This window comes from Capra hircus, chromosome 4 (genome assembly GCF_001704415.2).
Source record: "Capra hircus breed San Clemente chromosome 4, ASM170441v1, whole genome shotgun sequence".
NCBI classification, from domain to species: domain Eukaryota; kingdom Metazoa; phylum Chordata; class Mammalia; order Artiodactyla; family Bovidae; genus Capra; species Capra hircus.
The window spans coordinates 100,764,608-100,785,382 of record NC_030811.1 but is presented as its reverse complement, the minus strand read 5'-3'; the positions used below and the strand labels follow the sequence as shown (position 1 = coordinate 100,785,382).

The following is a 20,775-nucleotide window of genomic DNA, read 5'->3' as shown; positions in this document are numbered from 1 at the left end:
TTTTTCTGGTTTTATCTTGAGGAATCCAAGTATTTCATATAGGGATCTCTTTTGTTTCCAGATCCATCATTTTTTTTTTTTTTAATTGCAGCTTACTTGATGGTCTTAAAACTGTTTCCCATCTCACTGACACCTTGTACCATGGAATATCTTCTACTTACTGATGTATGCAATATAAACTTGACTTTCTTGTTTTATAATTCTTTTCTGAGCTCTGACAAATCAGTTTTAAAATTCTATTTTCTTGACTCTTCTTTGATCACTAAACTCTGGTTTTGATTCAGAAGACCGTATTTCCTTTAATATGTTTGGTTTCTTGAAGAGCTGTTTGTCAATACTTTCCTAACAATTCTTTACCTAGGTTAAGACTCTATTCAAGTCTGGCTGGAAATCACAGGTTCACAAGGAAAGCCCCTTATGTCATAGTGTGTGTAATGCTTTATAACTCCCTTCTGCTGCTGCTGCTAAGTTGCTTCAGTCATGTCTGACTCTGTGCGACCCCATAGATGGTAGACCACCAGGCTCTGCCATCCCTGGGATTCTGCAGGCAAGAACACTGGGGTGGGTCACCATTTCCTTCTCCAATGCCTGAAAGTGAAAAGGGAAAGTGAAGTTGCTCAGTCGTGTGCGACTCTTCGCGACCCCATGGACTGCAGCCCACCAGGCTCCTCCGTCCATGGGATTTTCCAGGCAAGAGTACTGGAGGGGGGTGCCATTGCCTACTGGTCATCAAAATTTTAATCCCCTAGTCCATCAAACTAATAGCATACTGAGTTTCCTCCAGTTCTTCTATTATGTCATTCTGTTTTCAAGCAGAACCCAAGGATGTCCCAGCAGCCCTTTCACCAACACAGTTCATGCCATTGTAAGATGTGCCATTGACTTGGCACCTCAGAAATTTCAAGCTACTCTTGGAGATTTCAAGTGCATATGCAAGATGTAAAAAACATGACGTCCCTCTTATTGTCCTCTCCCAGTTCAGTTCAGTTCAGTTGCACAGTTGTGTCTGACTCTTTCCAACCCCATGAATCACAGCATGCTAGGCCTCTCTGTCCATCACCAACTCCCGCAGTCCACCCAAACTCATGTCCATCGAGTTGGTGATCCCATCCAGCCATCTCATCCTCTGTCATCCCCTTCTCCTCTTGTCCCCAATCCCTCCAAGAATCAGGATCTTTTCCAGTGAGTCAACTCTTTGCATGAGGTGGCCAAAGTACTGGAGTTTCAGCTGCAGCATCAGTCCTTCCAACGAACACCCAGGATTGATCTCCTTTAGGATGGACTGACTGGATCTCCTTGAAGTCCAAGGGACTCTCAAGAGTCTTCTCCAACACCACAGTTCAAAAGCATCAATTCTTTGGCACTCAGCTTTCTTCACAGTCCAACTCTCACATCCATACATGACTACTGGAAAAGCCATAGTCTTGACTGGACGGAGTTTGGTGGCAAAGTAATGTCTCTGCTTTTCAATATGCTATCTAGGTTGGTCATAACTTTCCTTCCAAGGAGTAAGCGTCTTTTAATTTCATGGCTGCAATCACCATCTGCAGTGATTTTGGAGCCCAAAAAGTTAAAGTCTGACATTGTTTCCACTGTTTCCCCATCTATTTCCCATGAAGTGGTGGGACCAGATGCCATGATCTTAGTTTTTTGAATGTTGAGCTTTAAGCCAACTTTTTCAATCTCCTTTTTCACTTTCATCAAGAGGCTCTCTAGTTCCTCTTCACTTTCTGGCATAAGGGTGGTGTCATCTGCATATCTGAGGTTATTGATATTTCTCTCGGCAATCTTGATTCCAGCTTCTGCTTCTTCCAGCCCAGCATTTCTCATGATGTACTCTGCATAGAAGTTAAATGAGCAGGGTGACAATATACAGCCTTGAAGTACTCCTTTTCCTATTTGGAACCAGTCTGTTGTTCCATGTCCAGTTCTAACTGTTGCTTCCTGACCTGCATACAAATTTCTCAAGAGGCAGGTCAGGTGGTCTGGTATTCCCATCTCTCTCAGAATTTTCCACAGTTTATTGTGATCCACACAGTCAAAGGCTTTGGCATAGTCAATAAAGCAGAAATAGATGTTTTTCTGGAACTCTCTTCCTTTTTCGATGATCCAGCAGATGTTGGCAATTTGATTTCTAGTTCCTCTGCCTTTTCTAAAACCACCTTGAACATCAGGAAGTTCACGGTTCACGTACTGCTGAAGCCTGGCTTGGAGAATTTTGAGCATTACTTTACTAGCCTGTGAGATGAGTGCAACTGCATGGTAGTTTGAGCATTCTTTGGCATTGCCTTTCTTTGGGATTGGAATGAAAACGGACCTTTTCCAGTCCTGTGGCCACTGCTGAGTTTTCCAAATGTGCTGGCATATTGAGTGCAGCACTTTGACAGCATCATCTTTCAGGATTTCAAATAGCTCCACTGGAATGCCATCACCTCCACTAGCTTTGCTCATAGTGATGCTTTCTGAGGCCCGCTGGACTTCACATTCCAGGGTGTCTGGCTCTAGGTGAGTGATCACACCATTGTGATTATCTGGGTCATGAAGATCTTTTCTGGACAGTACTTCTGTGTATTCTTGCCACCTCTTCTTAATATCTTCCGCTTCTGTTTGGTCCATACCATTTCTGTCCTTTATCGAGCCCATCTTTGCATGAAATGTTCCCTTGGTATCTCTAATTTTCTTGAAGAGATCTCTAGTCTTTCCCATTCTATTGTTTTCCTCTATTTCTTTGCATTGATCGCTGAAGATGGCTTTCTTATCTCTCCTTGCTATTCTTTGGAACTCTGCATTCAAATGGGTATATCTTTCCTTTTCTCCTTTGCTTTCACTTCTCTTCTTTTCACAGCTATTTGTAATGCCTCCTCAGACAGCCATTTTGCTTTTTTGCATTTCTTTTTCATGGGGATGGTCTTGATCCCTGTCTCCTGTACAATGTCACGAACTTCCATCCATACTTCATCAGGCACTCTGTCTATCAGATCTAGTCCCTTAAATCTATTTCTCACTTCCAGTGTAAAATCACAAGGGATTTGATTTAGGTCATACCTGAATGGTCTAGTGGTTTTCCCTACTTTTTTCAATTTAGGTCTTAATTTGGCAATAAGGAGTTCATGATCTGAGCCACTGTCAGCCCCTGGTCCTGTTTTTGCTGACTGTATAGAGCTTCTCCATCTTTGGTTGTAAAGAATATAATCAATCTGATATGGTGTTGACCATCTTGTGATGTCCATCTGTTGAGTCTCCTCTTGTGTTGTTGGAAGAGGGTGTTTGCTATGACCAGTGCATTCTCTTGGCAAAGCTCTATTAGCCTTTGCCCTGCTTCATTCCATACTCCAAGGCCAAATTTGCCTGTTACTCCAGGTGTTTCTTGACTTCCTACTTTTGCAATATCATGGTAATCCAAGCCTACGCCACAACTAATCATGCTGAAGAAGCTGAAGTTGAACGGTTCTATGAAGATCTACAAGATGTTTTAGAACTAATACCCAAAAAAGATGTCCTTTTCATGATAGGGGCCTGGAAAGTCCTCTGTCAATTAGATCTAATTTCTCTGCATTGGCCAAATCTTCTCTATCAATTATCGTTTGGGACTGTGATTATTTCCTATTGTCATAAAAAATGTACTTTCATTCCTTTTTTCATCCTTATTAATTTTAATCTGTTTGAAGCAGAAAGCAAATCTATCTTCTTTAGCTTTGAATTTCTAGCAGCAATTCTACTAAAATTTTTATTTGCACTATCAACTGCTTACCCAAGATTCTTAGATTTACTTAGCTAAGTTTATTTAGGTTTTATAATAGGTCTTTTTAGCTTTACTAAATAACTTTTTATTCTCTTACATAATAAAACTGTTTCTGAATTTGATATAAAATGAATCACTTTAATCATCAAGTCTTGCACCTGTGGCCTTGTTCTTTGTTGGTTATCTATCTACTCTTTACACTTTATTAGCTTCACTGATATTGTGTAATACTTGAGAAAAATGGAGGCAAAATGTCTAATTGTTGTCTGTTCTTTACTAAAACTAACTCTCTTAACCAGAGATATTCATATGGTCTGTATATGTCTTCAAAAGAGAAACATTATGAAGCAATTTATTTTAACATAAAGTTTAATTTATACCCTAGTATAAACTAAGTAAGTTGTAGCATACATGCAGCTGTCATTTTATTGGAATAGATATGATATGTCTAATGAAATAAGAACCTGACAGATCTACAGATTTTTAATCTATTTACTTCCAAATAACTGGTTGGGAATATCAGGTTCCATGCAGTGCTAGCTACTATTCTAATTATACTTTTAACTCAGTAGTCAACATGAAATCAAATGTCTATAGTATATTAGCCCAGTGACAGCAGGTGAAAACTCAAGTTGCCTTGGAGGCTCATTCAGTTAAATGGTGGGAGCCAAATAACTAATATAACTAATACTTTAGGAAAAGCGATCAGGAAATCACCAGGAAAAGGTCAGTCAGAAAAGAAAAAACAGAGGCTGAACTGAAAATGTACATGACACAGCATCAGAGGTGAACACACACACACACACACACACGGGGGTATAGGGAACCTGAGTTATGAAGGCAAGAGAAGTATACTTTAGCAAGACCAGAAAAATAGTTGGACAAACAACTTCTGAATAGACAGAAAGAGCAAATTACTATATGGCTGAAAGAAAATACAACTGTGCTGTGTAAGTAAAAAAAGGGAGTACCAATATGCTAAAAATAGCAACCAGAGCAACACCATGATGAAAGAAATTGTCTTAGGCAGATATATCAGTTGTCTGTTTTCTCACTTATTGCAATTGTATCCTGCTTCAAAAAGGCTTTCAGTCAGCTTTCAAAATCCATAGACAGTAAAATCATTAGACAGGAATGAATGAAGGAAAATAATCAGGATGAGAAGAAAAAGAAGCCAGTGGCGGGGGCGGGGGCAGCGGTTAGTAAATAATAGGCATGCACACAGTTCTATTTATATTCTCAAGAGCCAAAGTAAACAGGAAAACGTGATCTATTACAAGATTTCCAGGGGCCATAAGGAAAATGATCCAGATGCTCACCAGAAGCACATGGATTGAGACTTCTGTGAAATTTATCTTATGTGTTTTTAATCAAGAGAACAGACTGTGTGATGGAGATGACACTTTCAATGTCATTTCTACAATAAATATGATATAAAATTCTGAGTGATGTTACCGTAATTTCTTTCAGTTCACTCCAAATCATAGCTTCGTAAATATTTCAGAAGAAGCAATTATGCAAATGATTCAGATAAGCCACTCCCAGATGGTCTGGCTTATCCAAGAGTAAAATTTAGAATATCCAGAGAACCTCATATCCTTCAGATAATCCTCAATGAATATTTTCACAAGAAATAAATCACACATGAGAAAGTATTTCATAATACAGTACTTGTTTACCCAGAGATAATTTGACAAATAATTTCTGTCTAGACAATGCAGCCAATTAATTACATGTTTTCTAAACTAAGCTACTCAGGATTAAATAACTTTTACTTACCTTATTTTCTGCTGGTTCCCCCTTTTCTTCTCTGGGGAAAGTTATTCCATTTTATAAAATGTGAAAGGAATTATTCTTACAAATAGCTCCCTGGGTGGTGGTTTAGATTTTGTTTATAGGGTAACTCTGAAAATGCTATGAACTTAGAAATTGCAAGTGTGCCTTAGTCTCACTAAAATAAGTACCTGAATTGAACATTCCTAAATTCCAGCCCTTTATGTAAGTCTTTTTTTTCCACCCTTCTTATAGGTGGAAAACAGCATTGCTGACTTAAAGCAGCAGTATCATCTCATAGAGAATCTCTTAAGCTTTAGATTTTGACAGGAAAATTTAAATGAACTCTAGTGGTAGAGTGCCTAAGTATGAACAAACCAAAAATAACTTCAGGAAACCCACAAACATTTAAGTGCTTTAAAATGAAAAATGCCCCCCTTGGGGGTGGCTCACCCTGGATGGACACATATATGAATTTCAGGACTTCCAACCACAGGTCTTAAATACTCTCTAACGCGTGGTCTTGACAGAGAGATACCTTACCTCAAATCAGCAGCTTTCCCCGTCTTGTTCACGCACATAACCTCTCTGGTCTGGTATCCAATCTGGATGTCCCAGTATTTGTTCTCTTGGCGGTTCTGCCTGTTTCTGTTTCTCTTCTTCTTGATCAGTTCACGGGCCTCTGGATCCTTTACCCCTTTCCCTCGCTCCTTGTCCCGCTCTTTACTCTTCCCCCGTCTCCTGGCCTGTCTCACTTGTCTCGAGTGGGGCATCGAGCACGTGCTCCAGGGCCCCACCTGCAAGCTGTACATGCGCTCCTCGGCCTCGCAGGGGCCGGACTGGCACACCTGAAACTCCGTCAGGTTCGGGCACCCCGAGCCACCGAACTGGGGGGGCGCCACCACGTGACGCGTCCGGTGCTGGAGCCCGCTGCCGCACGTCTTGGAGCATTCAGACCAGGCGGAAAACTCGGACACGATGCAGTCCTGCCGGCAGGGGATGAGGCAGGCCTGCTCCAGGAGCGGCTTGGGCTCGAAGTACTCACAGATGATATCCTCCGCAGGGACATCTTTCTCTTTTTCGATGCACGTTATCTCCCGCACCTGAATGCCTTCCTCTCCCTTAACGCACTCCAGGGGTTTCTCCAGGCTTTTTGAAATCACCGGCTGACACTGATTCCACGGCCCCAGCCTCCAGTCGTACAACTCTTTGTGCCAGTCACAGACTTTGAAACAATTCTGCTGGTTACTGGGTCTCTCGGCCGGCTTGCAGTTTGTATGCAACGTTGTCCATCCTTCCACATGTGCACACCACACAGCTCGGGTCTGAATGCCTCCTGGGCCACATCCGTCTCCCATGCATCGGCCCCACGGACCTAAAAAAAATACAAGAGTTAACAGCGCTGCTAGAAGAAAACCACAAATTATTTCATGTTTCAGAAAGACACTTCAAGATCTAGAATGTTAACTTCCCTGAAGTGTGGTAAAGTAGGTCTCCTTACAGGGCTGATGGAAAGTAATGATCTAAACTCTATTCTTGCGGAAGGTGAACTGTGCCACAGAATTTATGTAAGGTAACTGCTGGGACAGGTTAACTTTGAGTCCTTTTGGGATTACTGAAAACTTAATTTTATGAATTGTCTTAATGTGAGGTAGAAGAGAACCCTTGCTCATAAAGGTCACCAGAAATTAGTCACAGTGAAAACCTGTTCCCCTTGCCTTACATCCATCACATTCATTTCACAAACTGGCAAAGAAAATGACATCTTGTGAAGAACTCTGTCCCTGCAGGCTTTTTTTTTCCTGAGCAAGTAACTATTTTGTACAATGTGCTCTCTTCTCCCTCATTCATTGCTCTGCCTCCTATGACCTCAAGAATCTATTAGTTGTACACATGTGTTGACAGAAGTGTTCTCTTTCTGGTGACCAAAGCTGGGGAGTGAAGAATCTTCTTCATTTTATAGCACAATCTGCCCTTAAGTTTACCAAAAAAAATTTTCTTTCTCATCTTCACAGTAAAATGTACAGATGGACAAAAAAATAAAAATTTAACTAAAAGACTTTTGTAATTTTCTGCATCTTAAAGGGTTACTTTGCATTTTATCAATGTATTCATTTCTTAAATATGAACTATGTGGTGACATTATGGAGCAATTTTATGGAATATATAAGTCAGAGGATTTAATAAGAAATGTGGGCTCTTAACCTTAAAATCCTTCTTATCATAGATTAAAACCAACTTATATTTGCATATATCATTTGTTTTTTAAAGACAGGATTCTCAGGGCTTTAACAGACAAATATCAATTTATGTAATTGAGATTATATTATTTAGGAATTTTAAAGAAATGTAAAAATCATACAATCACATTATTTTCAAAATCCATCCATGGCATCTGAGGAACTATTTGATGTAGACTAGACCATTCATATATGACCTAAATCAAATTCCTTATGACTATACAGTGGAAGTGAGAATAGATTTAAGGGACTAGATCTGATAGAGAGAATGACTGATGAACTATGGACGGAGGTTCATGACATTGTACAGGAGAAAGGGACCAAGATTATCCCCATGGAAAAGAAATGCAAAAAAGCAAAATGGCTGTCTGAAGATGCCTTACAAATAGCTGTGAAAAGTAGAGAAGCGAAAGCAAAGGAGAAAAGGAAAGATATACCCATTTGAATGCAGAGTTCCAAAGAATAGCAAGGAGAGATAAGAAAGCCTTCCTCAGTGATCAATGCAAATAAATACAGGAAAACAACAAAATGGGAAAGACTAGAGATCTCTTCAAGAAAATCAGAGATACCAAGGGAACATTTCATGCAAAGATGGGCTCAATAAAGGACAGAAATTGTACGGACCTAACAGAAGCGGAAGATATTAAGAAGAGGTGGCAAGAATTCACAGAAGAACTGTACAAAAAAGATCTTCATGACCCAGATAATTACAAAGGTATGATCACTCACACTAACCTAGAGCCAGACATCCTGGAATGTGAAGTCAGGTGGGCCTTAGGAAGCATCACTACGAACAAAGCTAGTGGAGGTGATGGCATTCCAGTGGAGCTATTTCAAATCCTGAAAGATGATGCTGTCAAAGTGCTGCACTCAATATGCCAGCACATTTGGAAAACTCAGCAGTGGTCACAGGACTGGAAAAGGTCAGTTTTCATTCCAATCCCAAAGAAAGGCAATGCCAAAGAATGCTCAAACTACCACACAGTTGCACTCATCTCATACACTAGTAAAGTAATGCTCAAAATTCTACAAGCCAGGCTTCAGCAATACATCAATTGTGAACTTCCTGATGTTCAAGCTGGTTTTTGAAAAGGCAGAGGAACCAGAGATCAAATTGCCAACACCTGCTGGTCATCGAAAAAGGAAGAGAGTTCCAGAAAAAACATCTATTTCTGCTTTATTGACTATGCCAAAGCTTGTGTGGATCACAATAAATTGTGGAAAATTCTGAGAGAGATGGGAATACCAGACCACCTGACCTGCCTTTTGAGAAACCTATATGCAGGTCAGGAAGCAACAGTTAGAACTGGACATGGAACAACAGACTGGTTCCAAATAGCAAAAGGTCTACATCAAGGCTGTGTATTGTCACCCTGCTTATTTAACTTCTATGCAGAGTACATTATGAGAAACACTGGGCTGGAAGAAACACAAGCTGGAATCAAGATTGCAGGGAGAAGTATCAATAACCTCAGATATGCAGATGATACCACCCTTATGGCAGAAAGAGAAGAACTAAAGAGCCTCTTGATGAAAGTGAAAGAGGGGATTGAAAAAGTTGGCTTAAAGCTCAACATTCAAAAAACTAAGATCATGGCATCCGGTCCCATCACTTCTTGGCAAATAGATGGGGAGACAGTGGAAACAGTGGCTGACTTTATTTTGGGGGGACTCCAAAATCACTGCAGATGGTGATTGCAGCCATGAAATTAAAAGACACTTGCTTCTTGGAGGAAAGTTATAACCAACCAGGACAGCATATTAAGAAGGAGAGACATTACTTTGCCACCAAAGTCCGTCTAGTCAAGGCTATGGTTTTTCCAGTGGTCATGTATGGATGTGAGAGTTAGACTATAAAGAAAGCTGAGTGCCAAAGAATTGATGCTTTTGAACTGTGGTGTTGGAGAAGACTCTTGAGAGTCCCTTGGACTGCAAGGAGATCCAACCAGTCCATTCTGAAGGAGATCAGCCCTGGGATTTCTTTGGAAGGAATGATGCTAAAGCTGAAACTCCAGTACTTTGGCCACCTGATGCAGAGAGCTGACTTATTTGAAAAGACTCTGATGCTGGGAAAGATTGAGGGCAGGAGGAGAAGGGGACGACAGAGCATGAGATGGTTGGATGGCATCACCGCCTCAATGGATATGGGTTTGGGTGGACTCTGGGAGTTAGTGATGGACAGAGAGGCCTGGCGTGCTGTGATTCATGGGGTCAGAAAGAGTTGGACATGACTGAGCAACTGAACTGAACTGAACTGAGAGCATCTTCAATAGGTTATATGGGAAGGGGACAGGCAGCATACAGGGCTGGACTCGGGTCACTCAGCCCCACCCCACTGTCCTCCTTCCTCATGGCTTCTTCCCTAAGAAAAGCTCCACTATTATCATTCATTTTTATGCATGTTGAAGTTATATATATATATATTGTTTGAAAAGAGACTTCTGTCTGAAAAGTGAAAGACCACTAAGCTAGGCCAGCAGGTTCACTCTATGGATGAAGAAAACAGTGCCAAGGAGAAGTCACTTGCCAAGTTCACATCTTAAATGAATGAGTAAACCATCTTGGATTTCAGATTCCAGTTCTGACTTTTATTTTTATGATTCATCCTAGATTTTAGAGCTTGAGACTTAAATACTCCTGTACAAAATCAATCTACAAAGAATGAGATATGAAGAATGTGCTTCTATTTAAATGTTTAATTTTTTTAACAAGGAAGATGTTTACAACTTGGGAAGACGTTAACTTCATTACAAATGGAATAGTGGAGTTGTAAATAGAGAAGAGATTGACTGAAAATATTATGCTAACTAATCACAGTGGCATGAAAATAAGAATTTGATCTGTGGCATACCCATTCATTACTTTATGAACTTTATATGCATATGTAATAAGTCATAAGGGGCTTAAAATGCATTTATGGAAACAGTCCTTCCACAGCACTGATGTCAAAACTTTATGAGCCAAGAAGGTCAATGAATTTATTACATTTTTAAACACAGACTACCTGATAGTGTTTTAATATTACTTTCAACTTATCAAAGGAAAATATGTATTTAGAAACCTGTTGATGCTCACTTAGAGATTTTCTAAATAACCAGTTTGAGAATCAGAATCTGAGACTCTCTCAAGGGGACATAGTGATATATATATATGTGTGTGTGTATATATATATAATTTTAGTTACTTACATACATCTTTGCTATCTACTCATTTTCTTTATTGTACCTGAAGTAGAAGTGAAGTCACTCAGTCATGTCCAACTCTTTGTGACCCTATGGACTGTAGCCTACCAGGCTCCTCTGTCCATGGGATTTACCAGGCAATAGTACTGGAGTGGATTGCCATTTCCTTCTCCAGGGGATCTTCCTGACCCCGGGTCTCCTGCATGGTAGACAGACGCTTTACTGTCTGAGCCACCAGGGAAGTCCTTATTATAGCTGAACAACAGTAATCTTTATTTCTCAACCTAAACACAGCACATAAAGACACATTTATGTTGGACCATCAGGTTATGAGTTCATTCCAATTCAGTTCAGTCGCTCAGTCATGTCTGACTCTTTGCGACCCCATGAATCGCAGCACGCCAGGCTTCCCTGTCCATTACCAACTCCCGAAGTCTACTCAAACTCATGTCTATCGAGTCAGTGATGCCATCCAGCCATCTCATGCTCTGTCATCCCCTTCTTCTCCTGCCCCCAATCCCTCCCAGAAACAGGGTCTTTTCCAATGAGTCAACTCTTCGCATGAGGTGGCCAAAGTTTTGGAGTTTCAGCTTTAGCATCAGTCCTTCCAATGAACACCCAGGACTGATCTCCTTTAGGATAGACTGGTTGGACCTCCTTGCAGTCCAAAGGACTCTCAAGAGTCTTCTCCAGCACCACAGTTCAAAAGCATCAATTCTTTGGCACTCAGCTTTCTTCACAGTCCAACTCTTACATCCTTATATGACCACTGGAAAAACCATAACCTTGACTAGACGGACCTTGGTTGGCAAAGTAATGTCTCTGCTTTTGAATATGCTATCTAGGTTGGTCATAACTTTCCTTCCAAGGAGTAAGCATCTTTTAATTTCATGGCTACAGTCACCATCTGCAGTGATTTGGGAGCCCAAAAAAATAAAGTCTGACACTGTTTTCCCATCTATTTGCCATGAAGTGATGGGACTAGATACCGTGATCTTTGTTTTCTGAATGTTGAGCTTTAAGCCAACTTTTTCAATCTCCTCTTTCACTTTCATCAAGAGGCTTTTTAGTTCCTCTTCACTTTCTGCCATAAGGGTGGTGTCATCTGCATATCTGAGGTTATTGATATTTCTCCCTGCAATCTTGATTCCAGCTTGTGCTTCTTCCAGCCCAGTGTTTCTCATGATGTACTCTGCATAGAAGTTAAATAAGCAGGATGACAATATACAGCCTTGACGTACTCCTTTTCCTATTTGGAACTAGTCTGTTGTTCCATGTCCATTTCTAACTGTTGCTTCCTGACCTTCATATAGGTTTCTCAAGAGGCAGGTCAGGTGGTCTGGTATTCCAATCTTTTTCAGAATTTTCCACAGTTTATTGTGATCCGCACAGTCAAAATGAGTTATATACCATTCATTAAATCTAAATTTCAAAATGTAAGAGTCTTGAACTAACTCAAAGTATAAAACCCAGGTATAATTCAGGAGAACTTCTTAATAAGTCATTGTTTTCTAATTCTTGATATAAATATGAAATTAGACTGAATAGACCAAATCAGATTAAGACTATTAAGAAGTTAGTCTTTTATCCTCCAAGTAAATGTAGAAGTTTCAGATTTGCCACTTAGGAATATTTAATTGTACTCCTTAGGTAGGTTGCACTACTAGTAATAGGTATGCTTCAACTAATTGATGAAAATATTTTATTACAGACATCTGTTATACAAAATGTTAACCAGCTTTAAGTTTGTATGTGATTATTGAGTAAGCAAACACACATACTAAAAAACAAACCATCTGAACTTAGGAAGCAGAAATATACACTACTAGTTAACTATAAGGAGAAGGCGATGGCACCCCACTCCAGTACTCTTGCCTGGAAAATCCCATGGATGGAGAAGCCTGGTAGGCTGCAGTCCATGCTAAGGGTCGGACATGCTCAAGTATTTCTAAAGTTTACTTAGATAACTAGAAAAAGCATATATTCTATATATAAATTCAATTTTTATTTCAAAAATAGTATCATAGATTCCTATTAATCATTTAGTTATAGATAACATTGTTGGGTTTCTTTTATTCCACGTATATTTACACTGAGAACCAGGAGGTACCCAAAGAAAATTCTAAAGATCTATAAAAATACTCACTAGGTTAAAGGAAAATAAATGCATGAGGGTACCAGTGAAAGTAGAGGTGGTGATGTAATCACAATTGAACTTAAATAAAGCTCATTCACTTTGCAGGCTATCTTACCTGTTTTCTTATCTTCTCATTGCACCTTGGGTATTACACTTGAGTCCAATTGAAAAACCAGATCTTCACCAATGTATACCTGATAAAGAGCTATCTACCTCTGTCCTCCATGTACTATTAAAATAATCACACATTGAACAGAAAGGGGACCACATCTAAAATTGTTCTTGGCAGCTAAGAACTGTCAGCCCAGTTAGCTATCCTGTTTTAAGAACTACAAATATTTTGAAGTGCAATTTGAAAGCACGACATTCAAATTCTATCCAGGAGAACATGAAGTTGTCTCCCAAATACAATATGAGAATGTGATATTTTTAATTCATATGTCTCTGCATAAGTATTAAATTGTAGCCCCACATCTTATATTACTAAGAGTGGGAAATGGTGGTATTGGAAATGTTGTGTTTGTGTATCAGGATGTTTGGTTTTTTATTTTTTAACAAGAGTAGAAAGAATTTACATTGGTTTGAAACTTGCTTCATTTATTGCTCTTGTTCATGATTATAATCAGAGAACTAGGAATCTAATTGTACAAAATAAAAAGTAGGTAGCTTTTTACTTAAGGGCTTGGATAATATTCCTTTATGAATGGAAATGTATTCCTGCATACAGATTTATAGGACTGTGTTCATTCAGTATCATGCAAAGTGCTTTTAGGATGCAAGTCAATAAATATATGTAGAAAATTTAGCTTGACAGATTTTATGTAAATTGAGAAAAAACACTGGATGTCTTATTCCAGCAAAAAGAAGTTTCAACAACTGTTTACATATACAAAATATTTATGTAATTGTTGGATTCACAATCCAAATATTTTCACTTGGAACTGATGCAAAATTATGCAAAATTTGTTACAACAACTTTAAATGAATTCTATGTGGCTTAGTTTTCCACTGGCTAGTGCTTTAAATATGATTCTTAACTAACTTTCAAAAAATGTTTATAAAATAATGAATTTATTTTTATTCCTGCTAAAGAGGATTTCATAGCATGCCTATTCTCTTCATGCCATTCAAAACTCTCTCTTTATTTCAGTCTACAAAAGACAGTCTTTTAAATTTAAAATTAGTATGTTGCCCACCATATTCAACACGGATTCCTTCTAAGGTTGTTTTTTTTTTAATATGTCAAGGGCATGAGAACAATAAAAGGTTGAGTCTATAAAAGGCCACATTATTGACAGGTGGCTAGCAACTGTTCCAAAGAGTCTTATAAAAGATAAACACTATAAAAGGAGCATAAGAAAATTATGCAAACTACTTTCTGTCCTTGTTTGCTATAAAACTCTCAAATGAGCCAGTTTCTTGTTTGACTAAATATGTTTGTATCCTTCAGATGAGATGGTGCATTTTCCCTCCTGGATTTGGTTATGGAACAGCGTGTCCTCGTTTATCAAGATCAAGGAGTGCACAGCTTTGTAATACACTGTATTCTGTCTCGTGATTGCTGCACTATATTTTATTTTTGAAATATACAAGTCACAGAATTTAAAAAAATTCTATTTGTTTATACTTGAGTAAATACATAGGGAAAAAATAACTAGAAATGACTGCCAACTATCAGAAAATTCTTTATAACTCCCATAAACTAAAGGTAACTAGTGTTCGTATTTTGCTATCATTCTATTAGGCAATTAAAAATATATTTAAATAAATTTAAGGTCATGCTATAAGTTGTTTTATAATCTGCTATTTTTACTTTACAATCTGCTATAAAAGTCACTCCATTTCAATTGATGGTGGGCAGGCTCAGGCACACACACACATACACATACACACACACAGAAATACAAAGACTGATCCTACTCACTGTTTTATATTGGTCAGGTAATTTAGTCAAAAGCTTTTCAAAATTTCAAGCTTTTGATACATCAGTATTGCAGATGTGTCCATCCAAATATACCAGTTTGTCCTCCAGACAGCCATTTACGAATATACACACTTTCCTGATAATTTACAGACTGCTATTGTTTTTAAATCTGGGCTCCTACTAGGGGAATGTTATGTGCTTATTTCCTCAGAGTCCATCCTTTGACTATTTTAACATGCAGATAGTCTTTATTCCCTTAAATCCAATCCTTTGTGTACTGTGGTCAATGAAAGACCTCAAAGCTTTTGAAGAATTCTAGTGTCTTTCCTTTTTTCCAACACTGAAAAATAATTTTGCTTATTTTGTATTGATTTGGTCATTTCAAGGGATTTTTTTTTCCGTGGATAGAAGCCAACATGTGATCTTAAATGTCTGTCTTGAAATAATCTCATAGATTGGTAATTCAAATGCCTGGCATATCGTGCCACTCTATATTATATTAATTGACTTAATTATAAGTATGCACTCTGTCAAGAGGACCCCTTTGTGTGCATTTATGAGCATAAACAATTAAATTTTGAATATTTATTGACCTAAAACTGATTAAATTTCCCTTTTAAAGGAAAAAAATAGGAGCGCTCATAACTTTTTTGATTTGAGTTTTAATTTCATTGTAATTTAAAATATAACTCTCTAATGACAAATCAGTTTGGTGGATAAGGAAAGATCACTGTGAAGTCAAGCTGAGCTTTCATCTTCAATAAGTAATTAAACTTTAATAAGAAGTTATATAAGAGTATCAAATTAAGTGTACAAAAATTAGAACAAGCTCTTTAAATCTGATGAGACAATGAATGATGAATCAGTGACTAGGAAAGCTGATTTCACAGTTACCAAATATAGCAATCTATTTTCAGGCCCTATCAATTTGATCTCTCTTATGAAAATTACTTAACCTCTTTGAATCTTGATTTCTTCCCTTTGTAAAACATAATATAATATGTACCATGTCATTAACTTCCATCATCTCATATCACTATTGGAAATAATAAGCTAAGAACCAACATTATGAGGAAAATTTGTAATAAAGTTGTGAAATGCTTTTTTCTCACACAGAAAGATTTCATTTTTGTGTGACAATCTTTTAAATTCTGCATGCATCAGAGATGATTTCTTTAGGCTAGACTCCTTGAAAGGCCATTGACCCATGATCTCCCTGGAAGCAGTCTCTTCAGCACCAGTCAATATTTAGAAAATTGCAGGCCTGGCCAGTGTTGACCACAGCCACATAAGAGACTCAGTCAGAGCTACCCAGCTAAGCTGCTTCCAGATTTCATGGAAATTTGAAACTGGAATTTGAAACATGGAAACTAAGATAATTTTATTGATTATAATCAGCTAAATTTTGAGGCAATTAGTTATGTAGTAATAGATATCTAACACAGACTATGGTCCTGAAAGTCGTATGCTCCAAAACCAAAAAGCCAAAACATGGGAATGGAATGCTGGGACCAGGCAGTGGCCAGAGTTAAAAGGGCAATGAGGAAAGTGTTAGTAAAAGCCAAAGGTGCTTTTTAAAAAAGGCTGTTGGAAGAAGCCTAATGGCAGCTGCCAGTAAGAAAAAGAAGTGAGAAGATCTTAAAAGAATATACAGATGGCCAAGATGCACATGGAGAAATGTGCAACATACTAATTATTAGAGTAATGCAAATCAAAACTATAATGAGATAGCATCTCACAGCAATAGGAACAGCCATCACCAAAAATATCCGCAAACAATAAATGCGGGAGAGAGTGTGGAGAAAAGGGAACCCTCCTACAACTGAATGTAAACTTGTTCTGTTACTATGGAGAATAGTGTGGACCCTCCTTAAAAAGCTAAAAATAGAACTACCATCAGCTCAGTTCAGTTCAGTCGCTTAGTCGTGTCCGACTATTTGTGATCCCATGAATCTCAGAATGCCAGGCCTCCCTGTCCATAACCAACTCCAGGAGTTCACTCAAACTCATGTCCATCAAGTCGGTGATGCCATCCAGCCATCTCATCCTCTGTCATCCCCTTTCCTCCTGCCCCCAATCCCTCCCAGCATCAGAGTCTTTTCCAATGAGTCAACTCTTCGCATCAGGTGGCCAAAGTATCGGAATTTCAGCTTTAGCATCAGTCCTTCCAATGAACACCCAGGACTGATCTTTAGGATGGACTGGTTGGATCTCCTTGCAGTCCAAGGGACTTTCAAGAGTCTTCTCCAACACCACAGTTCAAAAGCATCAATTCTTCAGCACTCAGCTTTCTTCACAGTCCAGCTCTCACATCCATACATGATCACTGGAAAAACCATCACCTTCACTAGACAGACCTTTGTTGGCAAAGGAATGTCTCAGCTTTTGAATATGCTATCTAGGTTGGTCATAACTTTCCTTCCAAGGAGTAAGTGTCTTTGAATTTCATGGCTGCAGTCACCATCTGCAGTGATTTGGGAGCCCCCAAAAAATAAAGTCTGACACTGTTTCCCCATCTATTTCCTATGAACTGATGGGACCAGATGCCATGATCTTCGTTTTCTGAATGTTAAGCTTTAAGCCAACTTTTTCACTCTCCTCTTTCACTTTCATCAAGAAGCTTTTTAGTTCCTCTTCACTTTCTGCCATAAGGGTGGTGTCATCTGCATATCTGAGGTTATTGAAATTTCTCACGGAAATCTTGATTCCAGCTTGTGTTTCTTCCAGCCCAGCATTTCTCATGATGTACTCTGCATATAAGTTAAATAAGCAGGGTGACAATACACAGCCTTGACGTACTCCTTTTCCTGTTTGGAACCAGTCTGTTGTTCCATGTCCAGTTCTAACTGTTGCTTCCTGACCTGCATATAGGTTTCTCAAGAGGCAGGTCAGATGGTCTGGTATTCCCATCTCTTTCAGAATTTTCCACAGTTTATTGTGATGCACACAGTCAAAGGCTTTGGCATAGTCAATAAAGCAGAAATCCCATATGACCTAGCAATTCCACTACCAGGCATATACCTGGAGAAAACTATAATTTTAAACAGATATAAGTACCAACTCTAGGAGTTGGTGACAGACAGGGAGGCCTGGCATGCTGCGATTCATGGCGTCGCAAAGAGTCGGACACGACTGAGCAACTGAACTGAACTGAACTGATGTTCATTGCAGTACTCTTTATAATAGCCAGAACCTGGAAGCAATCTAAATGTTCATCAACAGAGGAACAGTAAAGATGTGGTAATATATGCAATGGAATACTATTCAACTATAAAAAAATGAACTAAGGCAACAACATGATGGACTTAGAGACTGCCATGCTGAGTGAAGTAGGTCAGAAAGAGGAAAGAAGAATATCATATGGTATCACTTAAATGTGGGATCTAAAAAAATGGTTCAAATGAACTTATTTACAAAATAGAATCACAGATATAGAAAACTTAACGTTTACCAAGGGAGAAAGTGGAGGAAGGGATAAATTGGGAGATTGGGTTAGACATATGCACACTGCTGCTGCTGCTGCTAAGTCACTTCAGTCGTGTCCAACTCTGTACTCTGCTCAATATTCTGGAATGGCCTATAATAGGACAAGAATCTATAAAGAGTGGATACACGTGTATGTATAATGGATTTACTTTGCTCTACAGGAGAAACCAACAACGTTATAAAGCAACTATACTCCAGTAAAGATTAAAAAAAAAAAAAAAGAAGTGAGAATCTTATGGAGATTGACGAAAGGGGATTCTTATATCATGACAGAGAGTTTAAGCAATACTGTCACCTGCAGTAATGTAAAGTAGAAAATACACCTTATGAACTCGGTAATCTACGATTCCCAGTCAGAGTTTTGAGGATGCCACCTGTTTTTGTTTTTGTTTTTTTTTAAATTAGGATATATCTAATTGTCACTTCCTAGTCACCAAATCCAACTAGCAATGTCATGAATACAGTGGTATTCACTTCATGGGAAACAAATGGGGAAATAATGGAAACAGTGAGAGACTTTATTTTTGGGGGCTCCAAAGTCACTGCAGATGGCGACTGCAGCCATGAAATTAAAAGATACTTGCTCCTTGGAAGAAAAGCTATGACCAAACTAGACAGCATATTAAAAAGCAGAGACATTATTTTGCCAACAAAAGTCCATTTAGTCAAAGCTATGGTTTTTCCAGCAGTCATATATGGATGTGAGAGTTGGACTATAATGAAAGTTGAGCACTGAAGAATTGCTGCTTTTGAACTGTGGTGTTGGAGAAGACCCTTGAGAGTCCCTTGGACAGCAAGGAGATCCAACCAGTCTATCCTAAAGGAAATCAGTCCTGAATATTCATTGGAAGGACTGATACTGAAACTGAAATTCCAATACTTTGGCCATCTGATACAAAGAACTGACTCATTGGAAAAGACCCTGATGATGGGAAAGATTGAAGGAAGGAGGAGAAGGGGATGACAGAGAATGAGATGGTTGGATGGCATCACCAACTCAATGGACATGAGTTTTAGTAAGGTCCAGGAGTTGGTGATGGACAGGGAAGCCTGGTGTCACAAAGAGTCGGACATGACTGAGCGACTGAACTAAACTGAGTGGGATTTTCTTAAAGGCATAAATGTTGTCTCCAGGATGAGGGAGTGATTGTGTCTGTTATATAGACTCAGGTAAAAGCAAAGATCTTTTGATTCATTTTACTAATAAGAATTGAGGAAAACACCTTTTTTAGATCAGTATCTGACTACCAAGATCCTGTTGATTTGTTGTAGTTTAAATACCACATATCTCATACCATCTGCAAATGGGTCTAACGTGGTTTAGTTTAGAGCAACTTGCTGTCATCTTCTACAATCCATTAAGTTCCACCTTTTTTTAGAAACACAACCGACCAATTAGACAGGAATATGATGTGAGCCATGTCTCCAGTGTCTTTTGAATGTTTAATGTGGTCCTAATTTCTCCAAGGATGTTAGATAACATAAAATGCTTCGCTTCCTATCTACAGTTCATCTCAATCTTTCAGATAGTCAGAGTCTTAGTAACTCTCAGTAGTAAGCTACTGTATGTCAGCCTAGCAGATGATATCACAAAGCAGGTGATATTTTGATATCACAAAATAAATATTCTCTTGCCCCTTTTCCCAACTGGTCAAGAATGACCCCATGATTGGTAACTCTCTCCCAGTGTCAAGTTGTTCATGAGTGAGTGCCAAGTGGGTTTCTACACGCATTCTCAGAGAAGCTCTGGGAAATCAGGCTGCTCAGATGTTGGGGAGCTGAAGTCACACAAATCTAGTTAAAGTTGTGCATCATTTGAAGTCACAGGAGTAACTAGAGGTGGAGGTGGAGCCACGGGGATTTCAGATGGCATATAAGTGGCATCTCATGCTTAGCAACTGATGGGGATTTTTTTGGCTGTGTTGTTTTTCTTCTAAAGATGGCAAATGAAAAACATCTGTCTAAGAACAGTATACCTTCAGGACAAAATTGCTGAAGTCTGAAGATACCTGAACTTTTATCATGTTTATTCATTCAATAAATATTTAGTGTTTAGTGGGCCTACAATGTGCTAGGTGCTGTGATAGGCGAGAAAGTAGACATTCATTAAGAAAGCACTACAAAAGGTGGAAACATCAGAAATGGAAGAGTAAAGAAAATATGGCATATAAATAGAATGGAATAGTATTCATCTTTAAAAAAGAATGGAATTGTGATATGTGCTACAAGATATATGAGCCTTGAAAATAGGCTAAGTGAGGTAGGTCAGACACAAAAGACAAATGTTGTAT

General features: G+C 38.7%; 1 protein-coding gene across 1 annotated transcript in view; it reads right to left on the bottom strand.

Moving 5' to 3' along the window:
* The window catches only part of THSD7A (thrombospondin type 1 domain containing 7A), a 481,774-nt gene that overhangs the window by 270,649 nt on the left and 190,350 nt on the right, over positions 1 to 20,775 (bottom strand). Inside the window, exon 2 of the mRNA XM_013963159.2 lies at positions 6,059 to 6,890. Within this exon, the coding sequence (XP_013818613.2) occupies positions 6,059 to 6,890 (832 nt within the window). The remainder of the gene's footprint in view (positions 1 to 6,058; positions 6,891 to 20,775) is intronic.